At 50.9% G+C, this 21,422-nt stretch overlaps 1 protein-coding gene across 1 annotated transcript; it reads left to right on the forward strand.

Annotated features, from left to right (window-relative positions):
* Positions 1–3,945: 3,945 nt before the first annotated feature.
* LOC123049592 (uncharacterized) lies at positions 3,946–6,740 on the forward strand. The gene is made up of 3 exons (XM_044472486.1): positions 3,946–6,127; positions 6,210–6,284; positions 6,465–6,740. The coding sequence occupies exons 1-3, from the start codon at positions 5,972–5,974 to the stop codon at positions 6,630–6,632; spliced, it is 399 nt and encodes a 132-aa protein (XP_044328421.1). The 5' UTR covers positions 3,946–5,971; the 3' UTR covers positions 6,633–6,740.
* The last annotated feature ends 14,682 nt before the right edge of the window (positions 6,741–21,422 follow it).

Genomic DNA, 21,422 nt, shown 5'->3' on the forward strand with positions numbered 1-21,422 from the left:
CTCGTCGGCAGTGTCGACGGCCAGCGCGGAGCATGGTGCTTCCACTTGTTCGTGGGAGGGGGGCTCCCTACTGCGGAGAGCCCCCGGGGCATGTACAGCCCGGCCCTGACAAGTGTTTTGCACGGCAGGGCTAGACGAGGTGTATCTGGGCACTCGTGAGCCAGCGCGGGACTCACGAGGCCCTACCTCAAGGCGGGTTGCACCTGGTCTTGGTTCTTGTTCGCTGTGCTGGTCCTGCGAGGTGGTCAGACAACCTGCACCGAATGAATCTCCTGAGGTTATCGCGTGAGGGGGCCAAGCACCAACGGCCCCAGGAGTTGACGTGAACAGGGCCGGCCCGCCAGACAGAGCTCAGCCGTTGGATTTATCAACGCTGCAGGGACGGGCCCGAGCATAGACACCGTCCCTAGCCTACTCACGCAAAGGATCCTGAAGAAAGACGGCCGGTGCACAGCTCCCTTGACGGGTGACAATCGAGCAGGTAATAGCCATAGATAGGGTAAACATGGAAAGTATACTGGCTTAAGTAAATGCAAGGGAGATACATGCCACTGGATCCGGGCCGAGCGGCTTGGGGATGATGCAGCCCGAGGGGCGCCCCCAACAAGGTAAGCTATAGACATAAGAAAAGGGATACATGCCACAGGGACGGACCCACGCGGTCTGGGAATGATGCATCCTGAGGGGCGTTCCCAGCTGAACAAACTTGGAAAATGTCACCTGGTTCTGTCGATGAAGGGGTGTCGGGGCAGCTGAAGGTATGCGCAGGAATTGCTCCTCACGAGCCACCGGGGCCCTGAGCCTTGGGAGGCTCTGGGGGTCTAGGTGGTTCCCTGAGGACCGTCTCCATCTCCGTTAGCACAGCGTGGTGCCTGGCCTCCTGAGCCGCCAGGATGCTCCTCAGGTTGCGCTGATAGGAGGACGAGACGCTCGGCAGGCCAAAAGGCATGCGAACGTAGCTGTGCGGTGGACCCTCACAGCGGCCCACGCGCGAAGGCCGGAAGGGTTCCTGAGATGCGGCCCTGTTGAGCCCTGGGACATCAATGCAGACACGCAGCCCAGCATCCTCGCCTGGATGGGGTGCTGCGCTTCGTGAGCAGCGATCGCCGCGCATGGCCCTTCCGACTTGGAGTTCCTGAGTGGTCCTGGTGATGAACTCCTGAGCGGTGGGCACTCCCTGCCCTGTGTTCTCCTGAGGGAAACGTGTCGTGAAGCACGCCTCCAAGTGGTGCCCGAGCGCTCCCCTCGTGATGTTGGCGAGGTCCGAGGCCCTCCAGAAGAGGGCCCCCGAGCCCTACCCGAGGAGGGCGCCGAGCGCGCCTTCCTATGCGATGGAGGGAGGCGCCCCTGGCGCGGGCGCTGATCCTGACGAGGTTCCAGCTGCGATGCCACCCTCCTGAGGTCCTGCACGACGTAGCTGCTTCTTCTTCTTGGGGGTGGCCTCTGGAGGGCACTCGCCCTTGCTGTCGGGGTCGTCAATTGCTGCTGCTTGAAAGGCACGCTCATGGGAGCACACTGCGTCTCTTTTTTCACATGGGACCGTGATGATTCCGCCGCTTCCTGGCATCCTGAGGACATTGTAGCCATGATGGGTCACCGCCATGAACTTGGTCAGGGCTAGATACCCGAGGATGGCATTGTACGGCAGGCGGATGTAGGCCACGTCGAAGTTGATGAGCGCGGTGCGGTAGTTGTTGCGTTCTCCGAAGGTGACAGGGTGTTGGACCTGCCCTATCGGTGTGGTGGAACCGTCAGTCGCTCCTAAGAAGGGCTTGGTAGGCTGAAGCTGGTCATATGGCACTTGGAGGTAGTCGAACATGTCGACGGACAGGACGTTGAGCCCTGTGCCGTCATCGATGAGGGTCTTGGTAACTTGCACGTTGCTGAGGACTGGTGAACAAAGCATCGGGAGGGCGCCTGCGGTAGCTACGCACTTGAGCTGATCTGCCGAACTGAACGTGATGGGGCACTTGGAACATCTGAGCGGGTGCGTGGCCTCGAGCTTGGGGAGGACTGCATTTACTTCACGAGCAAACTGTTTGAAGATACGCTGTGAGGCTGGGGCTTGAGCTCCGCCTAAGATGCAGGCGATAGCGCGCGGCTCCTGGAAGCCCCCAGCCCCCTCGTCTTGATGGTGGTCGTCATTCCTTCTTGGCGGCGGCGGTAGTGGGGGAAGATTGGCGTTGCCCTAAGGACGATCCTCACGAGGCTGGTCCCTCCAAGCGCCCTCGCGAGGCTGATCCTGCCAGCGGTCCTCACGAGGCCGGTCGCGCCACTACTGGCGCTGGCCACGGTCGTCCCAGCGTCCGCCACCGCGTCCTCCTCCTCGGCCGTAGCCCCGGTCGTTGCGCTCGGGGCGTCGACCGAAGCGTCCTTCTCGAATGGCTCTGAGCTCTTGACAGTCGCTAGTGTTGTGGGTATGCAGGTTATGGAAGGCGCAGAACGGTCGGCTGCTCTTGGATGACTCAGGCTGATCTCTGCCGCGCTTGGTATCTGGTTCCGCCGCGAGCACGGCTGCTCCGCGCTTCACATCCTTGGCCTTGTCTTTCTTCTCCTCCGGGTCCGTAGCCGGGAGCTCAAGGAGGGAGAGGTGCCCTTCCTCAGCTCTTGCGCACTTGGTCGCCAGGTTGAACAACTCCAGAGACGTGCACAACTCCTCGTGGATAGCGAGCTCCTCCTTCGTCTTGACGTCGCGGACGCCATCAGAGAACGCGGAGATGATGACCTCGTCCGTCAACTTGGGGATCTTGAGGCGGACGTTGTTGAAGCGCTGGATGTACTTCTGGAGGGTCTCTCACTACTAGAAAAAGGGCTATAGATGGGATTGACACTAATGGCGCACCAGACAAGCGGTGCGCCATTAGTATATACTAATGGCGCACCCCCTTCTGATACGCCATTAGAGTTGAAACTACTAATGGCGCACCAGGTGCAGGGTGCGCCATTAGTATAATTTTTTTTAACTAGTGCGCCTGTCCAAACATACTAATGGCGCATCCAGACACAGTGCGCCATTACTAGTTGTAACTAGTAATGGCGCACCTGGCCCAGGGTGCGCCATTAGTATCAAAATTTATTTTTTTTAACTAATGCGCCTGTCGAAACATACTAATGGCGCATCCAGAAACAGTGCGCCATTACTAGTTGTAACTAGTAATGGCGCACCTGTCCCAGGGTGCGCCATTAGTATCAAAAAAAATTTAACTAGTGCGCCTGTCCAAACATACTAATGGCGCATCCAGACACAGTGCGCCATTACTAGTTGTAACTAGTAATGGCGCACCTGGTCCAGGGTGCGCCATTAGTATCAAAAAAAATTTTAACTAGTGCGCCTGTCCAAACATGCTAATGGCGCACCACCTGAAGGTGCGCCATTAGTAACTAGTGCGCCTTTCCTCTATCCTCTTCTCCCCTAAATAACCCCGCCGTACCGCTCTGCCATGGCCGCCGCCACACTCCGCTCCACCCTCCTCTCCTCCTGCGCCCTCCGCCGGCTCGCCTCCGCCTCCGCGCCGCGCGCCCCCCGCCTCGCCCAGCCCAAGGTCTCCGGGCGAACTGATATACTAGATCGTCGCGCTTCTCGCACTCGCGCTCACGGTTTCTGATCGAGGTTCTGCAGGTGCAGGGGTTCGCCCGGGCTCGCCGGTCCTACCCGGCCGCGTTCGCCGCCTCCGCCATGTCGACGTCGTCGGGGGCCAAGGAGGCGCCGGCCAACAACCCAGGCCTGCAGGCCGAGGTCGACCCCGCCACCAAGGGCTACTTCATGCAGCAGACAGTAAGCCGATCCTTCCCGTTTCCTGCTTCGTTTTAGCTGCCGATTGAGCGGGCATGCGTGGTATTGGATTCGAGTTTGCGCCTCCGTGGGATTGATCTGTGGAGTGGAAGGGAGTTTTGTGGCTGGATTTGCCCGAAGCAATCTGTGAACAGTTGGTGGTCCGTACGTGCTTACTGTGGCAGGTTATAGAATTGGGAGAAAACAACACATACCGAGGACTAAGTGATGGGTGTTGTTAGTTCCATGTGATAATTTCGAGCAGCGTTGTTGGTTTTGCAGCTGCAGTGTCAACTTAGCATCCCACTCTGTTTGGCCCAGTATTGCCGCTGTGCATATGTTTTATTACTGCACCACGTATGGTATGGAGTTGTTTCTGTGGAATGCTGGAAACTGTGTGTATGTGTAGGATATGCAATTCATCGTAGGCTTTCATGGGGTTACATTTTCAAGAGGGCTGCTTTCAATGCTTTGCAATAGGCTCAGGAAATTCTTAGTGTTAATGCACCAGGCCATGAAACTTCATTTGTTCTGCAATTGGTCGAACAGTCGGTGGACCAACTTGTTACTAGCAGTATTTCAGGTTGTCCCAGTCGGTTGCTGTTGCCATAATGAATTATTTTCTCTCTTCTTTTTTTTTGTCCCAGCTTGTACACTAAATCCACTTTACTAAAGATTTTTTTGGCCAATTCTTCAGGCTTCCTTGGTAGTGTAGATTCAAGAAAATTTTATAAAATTTATTCATTCTTTCTTCACTTTTTTTTATTTGTATGTTCTCTACTGTTGAGTTAATTTAGTTGCAACCATAACAAGTATGCTCTGTATTCAGTTCAGCTAACAGTTTTTGTAGTTATTGTTAAAATAAACTGCTTTTTTAAGTAAGGGAAAATGTTCCCATTGTTTTATTTCATTAACCATATATATATAGAAAATTTATTCTAATTTGTTGTCCTTAATTGCCGAAGGAGCCTTTTTTGGGTACATGCTACGCAACTTTCATATGTATAACTGTAATGAACATACAGTACTGGAAAATTTTATCTGTGAGTTGCATGACGACAATGTTAGATCCCTTACCATTTTTAACTTTGTATGCATGAACAGATGAACACTCAATACAGTAATTTTCATATTTGGGAGGTGTAATTTTTAAAACTAGTGACAATGGGAAATCCTTATCGGTGTTCTTTTATGTCTTATCTAGTTAACATAACATAGTGTTAGTTGGAGAACCCAGGATGGGAACAATTACGTTCCCTTGAATTACTAGGCTAAATATGCTCCTTTTTTGCAATTGCCAGCCTGAAAAGCTCATAAATGCTAATTCAACTGAGGTTGATTGGGAACGTTCCTTCTATTTGAATTTAGTCACTCACACGTCATATACTGTCACAGTGGCATTGTGCTGGTATGTTTCTGTGGCACTTCTGCTAAGATCTTACAAGCTTTGTATGCTCTGAACAATTAGCTATAACTATGCATAAGAACAACTGCAAACCTTTTTGGGTGATCTATTGAGGTGTTATGGCTGGTGTGCGAGACACTGGAGTTGAGACATATATTCAGGAGGCGCCACCGTATAGAAGAGGTGTAATAACGGTGGTGCAGAGTGTGTGTGTGTGTTCAGCATCGATGTGGCCTTGTGTTGAGCTGTAGGCTATATAAGCCAGTCTGTACCTAGAGAATGGTTAAGCTGAACAAATTGAGAGAAATCTACCAATTAGCCTCCTACTCTCAGTTAGTCCTCTTCTTCTCCAAGCCTTCGTGTTTACTATCTTCATCGCGTCTTGGCAGATCGCCAATGGCAACGGGCTGCTAAATGAAGTAAATCCTTATATTAATACAACACTTTTGGTCTGTTAGCTATATTCAGTTAAAGAACTCCCCAGATTTTTGGTTCATAGTTTCTCACCCTTTATCAAAATCTGAGACGGTTGGCAAATAATGATTGTCATGTCATCTAATTCCGTATTGAAACAGCATTCTCTGTTTCAACTAAATGTTGCGAAACGGGTCTGGGTTGTTGGTACAATCACACTTTTTTCATTAGCTGGCTGAACAATTTGTGACCACAAATTTGTCTTTCAGCTTGAGGTTGCCCTGGAATGTTAAGGGACTCACAAATCTTAGAGTGCCAGTAGTATCAATTGTCATGCACAACAAAACCTTTTTTTTCATAACTCCCCTTAGTAATATTTAATGGTTGGTTATGTGCTTCTTCTAATCTACTTCCACAGTATCAGCAATCTTCACAATCGTGCAGACAAAAGCAAGCGGTTGCCTCCAATTTACAAGGTTTCAAAAACTGTATATGCATCCCCTAGTCATGTAAATTTCCGCCTTGATCAAAGAAAGGTAATTTTTTTCTGGCATCATCTTTTCAGAGAGACTGCCTTTCAATATAAATAATCTGTCGTAACTCACATCCCTTTAATAGGCTGTAGAGACAGTACCTGCATATCCGAACATTTATTTCTCAGTTGATGACTTCGATGATCCTTTTGATGCTGTGGTGAGTTCTGATTTACTTCTCCCAAAAATTACATAACATTGTGTTCTGGCAATACTTTGCAAATATTGTAGATGCCTGCGGTTTTATCACTGATGTTCCGTGGTTTTCCTTCAGATGGCTTTGACCATATACTTTCTAAGTTAACCATAAAGAGTAAAGTGATCTTGTAAATTTGAGCAGGTTTTGTCAGACCCAGAACACTGCTATTGTGTGATTCTCAATGCGCATGATGGGGCAGCATTTCCTGAAGAAAGCGAATCAAGCAATGTCGGTTCAAATATACAATCTGGGATCAACTCTGGGAGCAGTGGAGAGAACCCACCAAAGGTTCACTCTCTTCCTAAATGAAGGTTTCATCGTGATGACCGCAGCTCTCTTCTATGTGATGGTAGTTTAGATGATCGATATCGACTTGTAATGTGAAGACAAACTCGCGGTCTCGACACTTGTAATATAATGTTCTATCTTTGTTCGGTCTTTTCAATTCGGAGACTAATATGATGAATTGTATTCGGAGACTAAAATGATGAATTGTATTCAGAGACTAATCTTCTATTGTATTCGATGAATCTGTTGTTGATGTGTGCTGTCTATATTTTGTCCAATTATACATTTTGTAACCTGTGCAAAAAACAGAAAATTAAAAAATAAAAAATAAAAAAACCTAATATTCATACTAATGGCGCATCACATCATAGTGCGCCATTAGTATGCCAGAGGATACTAATGGCGCATCACTAAACAGTGCGCCATTAGTATGCCGAAGTTACTAATGGCGCATCCAGTTGTTGTGCGCCATTAGTATGCCAAAGCACCTGGGTATAGATGGCCCCCTGGGAGGCATACTAATGGCGCACTGTTGTATATACTAATGGCGCATCTGGGGTGCGCCATTAGTATACCAGATACTAATGGCGCACCAGTGGTGCGCCATTAGTAAAATATACTAATGGCGTGCTACTAATGGCGCACCACTAATGCGCCATTAATAGCCAAATTAGGTGCGCCATTAGTAGGCCTTTTCCTAGTAGTGTCTCCTGGTTGTTGCTTGACGCGGCGTAGGTCACCCGCGGCGGGCGGGCGGTCGCGAGTGCCCTGGAAGTTGGCAACGAAACGGTTGCGCATCTCGTCCCAGGAGGAGATCGACCTTGGGGTAGGTTCAGGAGCCAGGAGCGGGCGCCATCCTTGAGAGCCATGGGGAACTAGTTCGCCATGACATTCTCGTCGCCGTTGGCCGCCTTGATGCTCAGCTCGTAGAGCTGCAAGAACTCCGCGGAGTCGGGGGTGCCGTCGTAGCGAGGAGGCAGATCTGGCTTGAACTTGCCCGGCCAGGCGACGCTGCGCAACTCGGGGGTGTAGGCGCGGCAGTCGGTCGTGGTCACCGGGGCCCGCCTTGGAGGTGGAGCTTGGTCTTGGCGCCCGCGCGCCGCTACGGCAAGCGGCACTGGGCCTTGCTGCAGCAAACGATCCTGGCGCGGCGGTGCGAGGAGTGGCGGAGCGTTCTCTTGCGGTCGAGGAACTTCTTGACATCTTCTTTCTTCACGCGCTGGCGCCGGACGCGATGGGTCGCGTCGCAGAGCCGCGCGCCTTGGCGCCAAGGCGCCGTCTTGGGGCAGAGCTGGTGGAGGTGCTCCGTGTGCTACGTCGCCAGTAGCTGGTGGAGGGCGAGGCGGAGAGAGGGACAGCGCAGGGGAGCCCCCTGCGGCGCGGACAAGCTCGGCGATGCGGTCGAGCCAGTCCTCGTAGAGGTCGTCGACCGGGCGGTAGGGCAGGAGCTCATGCGCCATGTGTAGCGCGGCCCGCGTGTCCATGGGAGCGTGGCGTGCGTGGGACAAGGAACCGGCCGGGGTCAGTGATGGCGTGGCGGTGCGTCCGTCCCGCCGCACCGAGGGGTGCAACGAGGATGATTGCTGCCTGTTCCCCGCCGGGCCGGTGGCGGAGTTGGCGGCAGTCGACGGAGAACGACGAGTTGACCCGCCGACGGGAGCCGTCTGAGCGACGCGGGTGGCGAGGGCAGGCCGGCGCTCAGCACGAGCATGGCGAGCGTCCGCCATGGAGACGACGGAGCAACGGGACGAGGTGCGACGGAAGGGAAGTTTCAGCGCCCCCGTACTTGGCGCGCAAAATGTCAGATCACGGGTTCCAGCAGAACCCTTAAGGTTCGAACTCTAGGGTGCGTACGAAGTTCTTTCCCCCCTATTGATCCACGCCTAGCTTGCTAAGATCTCGCGGACAAACTCGACGAACTCACAACACAAGAGACACAAGATTTATACTGGTTCGGGCCACCGATGTGGTGTAATACCCTACTCCAGTGTGGTGGTGGTGGATTGCCTCTAGGGCTGATGATGAATAGTACAAGGGAAGAACAGCCTCCTGAGGTTGATGTGTTCTTGTGCTAGGCGAACTTGTGTGTGGATTCGCTCTGCTCGGGCTTGCTTTTGAGCTCTGAACTAGATGCCCTCTATGGTGGTGGCTAGTTCTACTTATATAGGCCCTGGTCCTCTCCCCAAATATTGAGCGGGAAGGGAGCCAACAACGGCCAATTTAAAAGGGGACAGCTAGTACAGCTTATCCTGACAAAAGCGGTCTTCGCCTGCAAAAGGCTCTGGTGGTGACACCGCCTTGGGCTACATGGTGACCTCCGTCTTGCCGTCCCGTTGGTCTTGGTCTTGTTGCACCGATATGGAAACCTTTGCTTGAAACCTCGGTACTCTGCGCCTGTGCTCGCTCCCTTAGCACCAAAGGGGAAACAAGGACGCTGAGCGCTGGCGCTCGCCTAGCGCCCGCCTGGTCTAGATCGTCATGGCTCACGTCACGAGAACCTCGCGAGGTTTGCCCTGCCTTGATCTCTTCGCCCCTCGCGAGCCTGCCTGGTGAGGCCGCTCCTGAGGAGGTCTTGTGTCGTCTGCCTCGCGAGGCTTGGCCCCTCGCGAGGGTCTTGAATGCCTTGTTGATGAAGACGGGCCGTACGGGCCTGCTAGCACAGCCACGCCGTGGGTCGTAGGCAGGCAAGTCTGGGGACCCCCGTTCCCAGAACGCCGATAGACCCACATCTCAACAACACTCAACAGCAAATAGGAAGCCGCGCTCATCCAGTTCCTCAGTGAGAACTGGGACATCTTTGGATGGAAACCATCAGACATGCCAGGTGTCCCCAGGGGGCTGGCTGAGCACCATTTGCGTGTCGACCCGAAAGCAAAACCTGTCAAGGAGCATCTCCGGCGGTCCACTGTGGAGAAGAGGAAGGCGATTGGCGAGGAAGTGGCTCGGCTCCTGTCAGCTGAGTTCATCCGCGAGATATACCACTCCGAGTGGCTCGCCAAAGTCGTCATGGTCCCGAAGAAAGACTATTCACGTCGTAATTGTATAGATTTCAAACATATCAATCGGGCCTGCCCAAAAGATCACTTTCCTCTCCCCCGCGTTAATCAGATTGTCGACACAACTGCGGGGTGTGAGCGTTTGTGTTTTTTGGATGCATGTTCTGGGTATCATCAGATCCATCTGTATGGACCAGATGAAATAAAAACGGCCTTCATCACCCCATTCGGGTGTTTTTGCTATGTCACCACGCGTTTTGGTCTTAAGAATGCTGGTGCCACGTTCATGCGCATGATTCAGAACAGCCTGCTCACTCAGATCAGTCGAAACATGGAGGCATACATGGATGATATCGTGGTCAAGTCACGCAAAGGTTCCGACCTGCTGATTAACCTCGCTGAAACCTTTGTCAGCCTAAGAAGATATGATATCAAGCTCAATCCGTCGAAATGCACATTCGGAGTCCCAGGAGGAAAGTTACTCGGTTTTCTCGTTTCCGAACGAGGGATTGACGCAAATCCAAAAAAGATTGGAGAAATTCACCGAATGAAACGCCCTGTGTGTGGATGACGTTCAGAAGCTCACAGGTTGTTTTGCTGCATTAAGTCGATTCATTTCTCATCTCGGTGAAAAGGCCTTGCCTCTTTACCGACTGATGAAAAAGTCTGATACGTTCGAGTGGACTCAAATCTCAGCTTTCCACCCAGCCGGTGCTTGCTGCCCCAGTCAGCAAAGAGCCTCTATTGTTATATATCGTAGCCACTGGACAGGTTGTCAGCACAGTGCTCACAGTCCAGCTTGAGGAAGAAGGCAAAGCCTACAAAGTTCAACGCCCAGTGTATTACATTTCTGAAGTTTTAACTCCGTCCAAGCAAAGGTATCCGCATTATCAGAAGCTTGTCTATGGAATTTATTGGACCACGAAGAAAGTTACACATTAGTTCGCAGACCACTCGGTTTCAGTCGTATGTGACGCTCCATTGTCAGAAATTTTGAACAATCGAGATGCAACTGGTCGAGTGGCTAAGTGGGCGATGGAACTTCTCCCTCTGGATATCAAGTTCGAAGCAAAAAAGGCAATTAAGTCTCACGCAATTGCAGATTTCTTGGCCGAGTGGACTGAGCAACAGCAACCGACTCAAGTCCACTCGGAACACTGGACCATTTTCTTTGACGGATCTAAGATGTTGAACGATTCTGGTGCTTGGGTGGTTCTGGTGTCCCCAAGAGGCGACAAACTCAGTTACGTACTCCAGATTCACTTTGATTCCTCCAACAATGAAGCTGAGTACGAAGCACTTCTGCATGGGATGTGTATGGCCATCTCACTCGACGTCCGTCGCCTGATGGTTTATGACGACTCAGATTTGGTGGTTAATCAGGTGATGAAGGAGTGGGATATCAGGATCCCCGCCATGACTGGATACTGCAATGCAGTAAGGAAATTAGAGAAGAAGTTTGAAGGCTTGGAGCTCCACCACATACCCCGACTCAAGAATCAAGCAGCTGATGATCTCGCGAAAATAGGTTCCGCTCGGAAGCCTATTCCTTGTAATGTGTTCTTGGAGCATCTCCACACCCCGTCAGTATAAGAGGATCCCTTTACAGAAGAGCCCCCGCAATCGATAAGTTCAACCAATCCGACTGAAGTTGAAGTGCTAGCGGTTGCCCACTGATACGTCTCCAACGTATCTATAATTTTTTATTGTTCCATGCTATTATATTATCTACTTTGGATGTTTATGGGCTTTATTATACACTTTTATATTATTTTTGGGACTAACCTATTAACCCAAAGCCCAGTGCCAGTTCCTGTTTTTCCCTTGTTTCAGTGTTTCGCAGAAAAGGAATATCAAACGGAGTCCAAACGGAATGAAACCTTCGGGAAAGTTATTCCTGGAACGGAAGCAATCCAGAGGACTTGGAGTGCACGTCAGGGAATCAACAAGGAGGGCACGAGGCAGGGGGGCGCGCCCACCCTCCCTGGGCGCGCCCTCCACCCTCGTGGGCCCCTCGTGGCTCCCCTGATGTATTTCTTCCTCCTATATATACCAATATACCCTAAAACCTTCGGGGAACAGAATAGATCGGGAGTTCCGCCGCCGCAAGCCTCTGTAGCCACCAAAAACTTCTCGGGAGCCCGTTCCGGCACCCTGCCGGAGGGGGGATCCCTCACCGGTGGCCATCTTCATCATCCCGGTGCTCTTCATGATGAGGAGGGAGTAGTTCACCCTCCGGCTGAGGGTATCTACCAGTAGCTATGTGTTTGATCTCTCTCTCTCTCTCGTGTTCTTGAGGTGATAAGATCTTGATGTATCGCGAGCTTTGCTATTATAGTTGGATCTTATGATGTTTCTCCTCCTCTACTCTCTTGTAATGGATTGAGTTTTCCCTTTGAAGTTATCTTATCGGATTGAGTCTTTATTGATTTGAGAACACTTGATGTATGTCTTGCGTGGGATAACCGTGGTGACAATGGGTTATTCTATTGATTCACTTGATGTATGTTTTGGAGATCAACTTGCGGGTTCCGCCCATGAACCTATGCATAGGGGTTGGCACACGTTTCATCTTGACTCTCCGGTAGAAACTTTGTGGCACTCTTTGAGGTTCTATGTGTTGGTTGAATAGATGAATCTAAGATTGTGTGATGCATATCGTATAATCATACCCACGGATACTTGAGGTGACATTGGAGTATCTAGATGACATTAGGGTTTTGGTTGATGTGTGTCTTAAGGTGTTATTTTACTATGAACTCTAGGGCTGTTTGTGACACTTATAGGAATAGCCCAATGCACTACAAAAAAAAGACACATCCGTGACATTTTGGGCCGAACGAATTTTTTTTTTGTCATACATATGACACTTCTATGACGATAATTGTGACAAAACCCGGTATCATCATAGATGTGGTGGGCTCCTACTTCTATGACAAAAAATCAAGTCAGAAAATGGGCTTTTCGTCCTGGGCGGGCCGGAGACGCAGCTGCATGACATTCTTTGGGCCGTCCATGATGGAAAAAACCGTGGTAGAAGAGAGGGCGAGGAAAATTTCGGGGAGTTCCCGGTTACGGTGGGAGGTCGGGGCCGAGCGATGCGCGTTTCTCTCGTACACGTACGCGCATGTGTGCGAGGCGTTGGCTCTAACTGTACCCGAGCGAGGAGTTGGGCTCTAACTGAACCCGAGTGATTGCACTGGAGGCTCCGTGTTATTGAACCCGAGCGATCGATCGATGGCTGTTAACTGAACCCGATCGAGTGATTCCTTCGCTACTGCTGCTAACTGAAGCCGATCGATGCTGCCTCTGGATGAACAGTGAGCGTTGCTGGGGGGTTTGGATGAACAGTTCCCGGTGGGGGTGGATGAACAGGACCCCGTGGTGTTGCCTCTGGATGAACAGGACCCCGATCGATCGAGCCGGTTGGGGCTGGATGAACAGGACCCCGTGGAGGGCAGGATGAACAGGACCACACCGTGGAGGGCAGAATGAATAGTAGACGGTGGAGGGCTGGATGAACAGTATCCCGTGGAGGGGTGGTTGAACAGTAGCCGGTGGAGTAGCGCGTGGTGGAGGCTGGATGAACAGGAGCCCGTGGATGAACAGTCGCAGGTGGAGGCTGGAGGAGGTCGACGGTGGATGAACAGTAGCCCGTGGAGGCTGGAGGGGGTCGACGGTAGAGATGAACAGTGTCCCGTGGAGTCCCGTTTTGCGGTACGCCACACCCCTCCCAATGAACAGGACCCCCATTTCGACCGTAGCGCTCCAACACAAGTCCGTTTCCTCCGTTTTGAGGTACGCCACACCCCTCCCGATCAACAGGATCCCGTTTCAAACATGGCCGGTCGAACACAAGGCCGTTTCCTCCGTTCTGCGGTACGCCATGCCTCGTTTCCATTGGCTGTTCCGTCCAAGCCCTCCCGATGAACACGACGACGCATTCCGTTCCGACCTAGCCGGTTGGCTCCCCATGAACACGACGACGACGCTGTTTCTCCGTTCTGACCCAGCCATGTACACGAGCCCTGGACGTACGTACGCGCGAGTAGGCGTTCGAGACCCTGCCCTTATGTACGTACGTGGCCGTATTTTCTTTCTTGCACACTGGCCATTGTACGTACGTGTACATGCTACGTGCGCGCCTCTACTACGACACGTGTGCGCCTCTACATCGACCAGTATGTACGTACACGTTCGCGACCAGAATGACAATGCTACGTACGCTTCGACCAGGTGGGTCCCGATTGTCAGGCACTTCCTTGTCTGCGAAGATGTAGCTGGTGGGTCCTAGCAGTCAGGGGCGCGAATCATTTTTTTTGCCCGGACGCACTTCCTTGCGTGCGAAGATGTGGCTGGTGGGTCCCAGCAGTCAGGGGGAAACATTTTTTTCACGAAATACAGTGGCCCGTCCGGTGGGTCCCAGCTGTCAGGTGGAGGAATCATTATTTTCCGCACAATAAGGAGGCACTTCCTTGCTGCGGCCGTGGACCCAGCTGTCGGCCTGTCCACGTACAGTCCATGTCCGATGGAAGTCGTTCCTTGACCACGTTGACCACGCCGCGCCGAGAGCACCAGGGCGGTGGACGACGGCGACGCCTAGGAAGGGGACGATGGGGAGCCGGGGAAGACGCGGCAGTGGAAGCCCGCGCGGAGAGGAGTGTGAGGGTTCACTAGTTCGGCTGCGGTGTGAGGCTGCCGTCGCCGCAGGGCCTGGCCAGCGGTGGGAATAGTAGGGGGCGGTGAGGCCTCCACGGCAGCACAGCCGGCCATGGGAGGCAGGAGCATGCGGCACGACCGGCCCTGCTTTGGGCGGCTGGAGCAAGAAGACCAGAGGTTGAAGAAGCACTACGGTCGTTGGATGCACATCGTACGATCACTAGAGCTAGAATCGTTCATATTGACTAAAGTTGACAAAGGCCCCCGTCCCAGTCAACTTAGTAGGCCCACAAGTCAGCCTCCCACCATGGTGGGTCCCAGCTAGCAGGGGGAGTATTCATTTTTTTGTGCGTAATAAGGAGGCACTTCCTTGCGTGCGAAGATATAGCTGGTGGGTCCGAGCTGTCAGCGGCGGTAACGTTTTTTTCGCAAAATACGGTGGCCCGTCCAGTGGGTCCCTGCGGTCATTTGGTGGGTCCCTGATGTCAGGTGGAGGAATTATTATTTTGCGTGTAATAAGGAGGCATTTCCTTGCGTGCGGCCATGGACCCAGCTGTCGGCCTCTCCACGTACAGTCCACTTCAGATGCATGTCTGTCGTTGACCACGTTGACCAGGCCGCGCTGAGAGCACCAGGGCGTTGGACGACGGCGAGGCCTAGGAAGGGAACGACACGGAGGTAGGGAAGACTCGGCAGTTGTTTCCCACGCGGAGGGGAGTACGACTGTACGAGGGTTTACTGGTTCGTCTGCCGTCGCCGGAGAATAATAGCACGTGTGGGTGAGTAGAGGGATGGCTAGGCCAGCGATGGGAGTATGGTGGGGCGGTGAGGCCTGTGCGGCAGCAGAGCCGGCCGCGGGGAGGAGGGAGCAGGCAGTCCCGCCGGCGCTTGTTTGAGCGGCTGGAGCAGGAAGAGCAGAGATTCAAGAAGCATGACAGCCGTTGGATGGCCATCCAACAGTCACTGCTTGTGCGTCAACCTTTTTTTTAGGAAAGCCTCAAATCTGTGGAAAATAGCATACAGCCCATCTGCCATTATTTCTAATAATTTACAGCCCATTTGCTAATTATTAAGGTTTTTTTGGAGCCCATATTCTTTTTGTTAGCATTACAGCCCATATTGTGGCCACGGTTAAAAAATTATACGAAATTTTGCATATTTCGATGCGGTCCGAGCTGTTTTTAATCCTGAAATTTCGACTCACATTCAAACTGATTTTAAAAATAAATGTATATCAATATAAAATTCAACAAATTCTCCACGCATAAAAATTAATGTAATTTAAAATCTCGAAATGAAAAAAAAGATATTTGAAACTAATTGCCGGTTTGATGTGTTTTAAAAATGTACAGCCCATTTCTCATTGCTGATGGGCCATTTTCTCGGCCAGCCGAATGAAAGCTCTCCTCGTCTTGAAAGATTTGCAGCCCAATAGGCCTGACAAAGAGACTTACTTGGCAAATCACAAAAAACCCGGGCTGTGGCCGTGTACCCAGCTGTCAGCATCTCCACGTACAGTACTCTTCCGATGGAAGTCGTTCCTTGACCACGTTGACCACGCCGCGCAGAGAGCACCACGCCGGTGGACGACGGCGAGGCCTAGGAAGGGGACGACGCGGAGCCGTGGAAGACGCGACAGTGGAAGCCCGCGCGGAGAGGAGTACGAGGGTTCACTGGTTCGGCTGCGGTGTGAGGCTGCCGTCGCCGCAGGGCCTGGCCAGCGGTGGGAATAGTAGGGGGCGGTGAGGCCTCCGCAGCAGCACAGCCGGCCACGGGAGGCAGGAGCATGCGGCATGACCGACGCTGCTTTGGGCGGCTGGAGCAAGAAGACGAGAGGTTGAAGAAGCACTATGGCCGTTGGATGGACATCGTACAGTCACTGGAGCTAGAATCGTTCATATTGACTAAAGTTGACAAAGGCCCCCGTCCCAGTCAACTTAGTAGGCCCACAAGTCAGCCTCCCACCATGGTGGTTCCCAGCTAGCAGGGGGAGTATTCATTTTTTATGCGTAATAAGGAGGCATTTCGTTGCGTGCGAAGATATAGCTGGTGGGTCCGAGCTGTCAGCGGCGGCAACATTTTTTCACGAAATACAGAGGCCCTTTCGGTGGGTCCCTGATGTCAGGTGGAGGAATCATTATTTTGCGCGTAATAAGGAGGCATTTCCTTGCGTGCGGCCGTGGACCCAGCTGTCGGCCTCTCCACGTACAGTCCACTTCAGATGCATGTCGGTCGTTGACCACGTTGACCAGGCTGCGCCGAGAGCACCAGGGCGGTGGACGACGGCGAGGCCTAGGAAAGGAACGACACGGAGGCAAGGAAGACTCGGCAGTTGTTTCCCACGCGGAGGGGAGTACGACTGTACGAGGGTTTACTGGTTCGTCTGCCGTCGTCGGAGAATAACAGCAGGTGTGGGTGAGTAGAGGGATGGCTAGGCCAGCAATGGTAGTACGGTGGGGCGGTAAGGCCTACGCGGCAGCAGAGCCGGCCGCGGGGAGGAGGGAGCAGGCAGTCCCGCCGGCGCTTGTTTGAGCGGCTGGAGCAGGAAGAGAAGAGATTGAAGAAGCACGACGGCCATTGGATGGCCATCCAACAGTCACTGCTTGTGCGTCAACCTTTTTTTTAGGAAAGCCTCAAATCTGTGGAAAACAGCATACAACCCATTTGCCATTATTTCTAATAATTTACAGCCTATTTGCTAATTATTAAGGTTTTTTTTGGAACCCATATTCTTTTTGTTAGCATCACAGCCCATATTGTGGCCACGCTTAAAAAATTATACGAAATTTTGCATATTTCGGTGCGGTCCGAACTATTTTTAATCCTGAAATTTCGACTCACATTCAAATTGATTTTAAAAATAAATGTATATCAATATAAAATCCAACAAATTCTCCACGCATAAAAATTAATGTAATTTAAAATCTTGAAATGAAAAAAAAGATATTTGAAACTAATTGCCGGTTTGATGTGTTTTAAAAATGTACAACCCATTTCTCATTACTGATGGGCCATTTTCTCGGCCAGCCGAATGAAAGCTCTCCTCGTCTTGAAAGATTTCGACCCAACAGGCCTGACAAAGCGACTTATTGGCAAATCACAAAAAAACTGGGCTGTGGCCGTGGACCCAGCTGTGAGCCTCTCCACGTACAGTAGTCTTCCGATGGAAGTCGTTCGTTGACCATGTTTACCACGCCGCGCGGAGAGCACCACGGTGGTGGACGACGGCGAGGCCTAGGAAGGGGACGACGCGGAGCCGGGGAAGACGTGGCAGTGGAAGCCCGCGCGGAGAGGAGTACGAGGGTTCACTGGTTCGGCTGCGGTGTGAGGCTCTCATCGCCGCAGGGCCTGGCGAGTGGTGGGAATAGTAGGGGGCGGTGAGGCCTCTGCGGCAGCACAGCCGGCCACGGGAGGCAGGAGCATGCGGCACGACCGGCGCTGCTTTGGGCGGCTGGAGCAAGAAGACCAGAGGTTGAATAAGCACTACGGCCGTTGGATGGACATCGTACGGTCACTGGAGCTAGAACCGTTCATATTGACTAAAGTTGACAAAGCCCGCCGTCCCAGTCTAGTTAGTAGGCCCACAAGTTAGCCTCCCACCATGGTGGGTCCCAGCTAGCAGGGGGAGTATTCATTTTTTGTGTGCGTAGTAAGGAGTTACTTCCTTGCGTGCGAAGATATAGCTTGTGGGTCCGAGCTGTCAGCGGCGGTAATGTTTTTTTCGCAAAATACGGTGGCCCGTCCAGTGGGTCCCTGCGGTCATTTGGAGGAATAATTATTTTCCACGTAATAAGGAGGCACTTACTTGCTGCGGCCGTGGACCCAGCTGAGACTCTCCACGTACAGTATACTTCCGATGAAAGTCGTTCCTTGACCACGTTGACCTCACCGTGTTCCGTTGCATGCATGCGTCCATGGGCGTGGTGCGTCCCCACTGTCAGCCTCTCACGTACAGTCATCTTCCGATGACTCTCGGTTGTTGACCATGTTGACCACACCGTGCCGAGCTCACCCAGACTGGAACGACCTGGAGATGGGGAAGACGGGGCAGTGGAGTCGCAGATGGAGAGGAGTGGGAAGCTTCACTGGTTCGGGTGCGCGGCAGCACAGCCGCGGTGCCACCCACGGGAGACAGGAGCAAGAACAGAGGTTGAAGAAGGAGCACGGCTGTTGGATTAACATCCAACGGTCCAGCTGCTAGAATCATTTGTTGATTAAGTTGACAAAGCCGTGCGTACACGTCTGCTTAGTAGGCCCACAAGTCAGTCACCAAATCTGACGGGTCCCAGCTGTCAACGGGATGAATAATTTTTTTCGCAAAACAAGGAGGCACTTCCTTCCGTGCGAAGATACAGCCGGTGGGTCCCAGCTGTTAGGTGGAGGAAACATTTTTTTCAGCTTAATAAGGAGGAAGTTTCCTTGCGTGCGACCATGGACCTCGTGGGTCCCAGCCGTCAGGCTCTCCACGTACAGTCCTCTTCCGATGACTCTCGTTTGTTGACCACGCCGCACTGAACGCAGCGAGGCCGTGGACGACGGCGAGGCCCCGGACGGGAATGACTCGGAGATGGGAAAACGTGGTAGTGGAGTCGCAGATTGAGAGGAGGAGAAGGGTTATAACTGGTTCTGTTGCGGCGTGGGGCTGTAGTCTGTGGAGAATAACAGGAGGTGTCGAGGGGTGGAGGGATAGCCTGGCCGGCGGTGGGGTAGCACTTCGCAGTGATGCGTGCTAAGCAGAGCTGCTAACCGCCGGAGGCCGGACCAGGCGGTCCCGGCGACGCTGGAGGAAGAAGACGAGAGATTGAAGGTGCATGCCGGCCGTTGGATATAAATCCAATGGCTGTGGGTGACACAATCATTTGTTGACCAAGTTGACAACGCCCTGCGTAGGCTTCGACCTATTGCCCACATGTCAGCCTGCAAAAATGTGGCATATATTTAACCCATGTTTTCTAGAATGTACAGTCCATTTGCTGGGCTGGGTGAACAAATAATTTCGCGTCAATCAGGCCCATGTATATTTTCTAAGAAAACCCAGCCCATTTGCACTTCCTTGAAATACATGTATTAGGTGGGCTCATTATATATATAATGTTATGTTAGAAGGAGCGATTAAAATCAAAGAATAAACCGGAGAGGCACATTATATATATATATATAATTAAGAAATTAGCAAGTTATTGCTCAAAATAAAAATGAGCGCGTTATTATTAAATTGGTCCTTAAAATCTTCGCAAGCTTTTGTACGCAATCACCAGGATTTTCCTTGCCTGTGAGTCAAAAAGAACCAGGATTTTCCTTGCCAACTTCCGTTAAGCATTTACTTTATAAGTTAATAACACGTGGGATGTTTTTATAATGTATATATAAGTCTCTATAAAATATACGATAATAGTAATAATATAAATATATATAATGTGGTCAGAAGGGAAAACATAAATTGGACACAACATTACTTTTATAAGAGACCTGTGTTTTATACCCCACAGTAGGCATACTAACAAGTTCACACACAAATACAACAGAAAAGGTAAACATTCATATCAAACTCAGGTTCACAGGACATGTTCATATTCATAGCCAACATTCACTATCAACAACTGAAAAGATTCATATATACACAAGCTCAGCATATCTATGCATCCAAATGATTGATAGATCACACGACAATATTCATACATAATTCACAAAAGATTCAGATATACACATGTTCAGTATGTTTATGCATCCAAATGATTGAGATCACAGCCAATATGATCCATGGACGAACTTTAATTACCTAGGGTATAGACTGGTAAATGGTGTTCAATCGGAGGTGCTTCTTGCTAAAATTAGTTCTTGTACGAGTAAACTTTCGAGTACATAAGAGGCAGCACAGACAATCTGAACTTTGCTTGTAGGTTTATCCTCAAATAGTGGCCTCGTGCCGAGGGAGGTTTGAGCAACTTGGCCACTACTTTCATCCAACTAGTTTACTGGCTCATCTTGGTCCTGTATCTCGCCAAAATTCTACATTGCAGACGAGAAAGGAGGCGGTTGAGAAAATGAACCACCCAAATTTTTTGTGCAGTTCAACTGAAATGGAGCATCCTTGGCGTGCAGACTGATTAAGTTCCAGATGAATATACGCGTCAACCAACTTGTTTGGAATGTTTAGACTCCATGCCATATAGTTCGCTACCATATGTGCCGATAACCAAAAGGCACAAGTTGGGACCAAAGACTGGACTGCGTTTTTCTGGGCTATGCACCAAGCAATATTTTGGCGTTCACTCTCCTAATACTTGGAGTTTGACAATTGGTTGACGCCGGTTGATACTCGAATGAATATGGGCACTTCTTGTCAACATCGATGCTTGTCTGAGTGAACTTTGGAGTACATAGCAGCAACATAAGTACCTGTGCATCTGATCATTTTGTGCAGTTCTACTGAAATCACCCCATGTAATGATTTGCCTTGTGAGTTCAGGCTCCAAATTACTCCTTTATGAAATCGGCAAACAGTAGCACAATACCAAATTACCAATACATATGACAGGCACAATAATCAGGATAAAGACCAGTACCAACCTGTGTGAGGTAGCATATCAATTACTATTTCCTTTGACTGGAAGCCGAGATAAGCCAAGTGACTGACAGCAAAGGAAGAAAGCAAGCGGAGATTAGCGACTGACAGGAAAGGACGGAAGCTGTCGAGGCAATGAAGCACCCAAAGTTTTTGTGCAGTTCCACCAAAATCGAGCACCCCTGTTGGCACATATATTGAGACAGTGAGATTACTGTAATAGTGGGACAAGTTGATGAAACATACACTAACAAATAGAAGCACCCTCATTATCTTAATGGGTAAAGTTAGCAACATAGTAGTCTCGCTTAAAGAGAGGTATTAGTTTATTTAATCAGTACCAATTAGCTCAACTCAACACTCAAAGCATTGCCATTTATCATAGGTTGCAAACCTTTAACGTGCAAAGATAAAGGAGTTTCTCATGACAGTAGCACGATACAAATAGAGATGACAGCAAACTAATATGGATGCAGGCCTTAGGCCCATACCAACCTGAGAAAAAAAGCTTATTCATGTAGTCCCATAAGAGATGATAAAGCACTCACTGGAATCACACAATAGTATATATTTTTGTGCACTTCAAATGTA

This window comes from Triticum aestivum, chromosome 2D (genome assembly GCF_018294505.1).
Source record: "Triticum aestivum cultivar Chinese Spring chromosome 2D, IWGSC CS RefSeq v2.1, whole genome shotgun sequence".
Classification (NCBI taxonomy): domain Eukaryota; kingdom Viridiplantae; phylum Streptophyta; class Magnoliopsida; order Poales; family Poaceae; genus Triticum; species Triticum aestivum.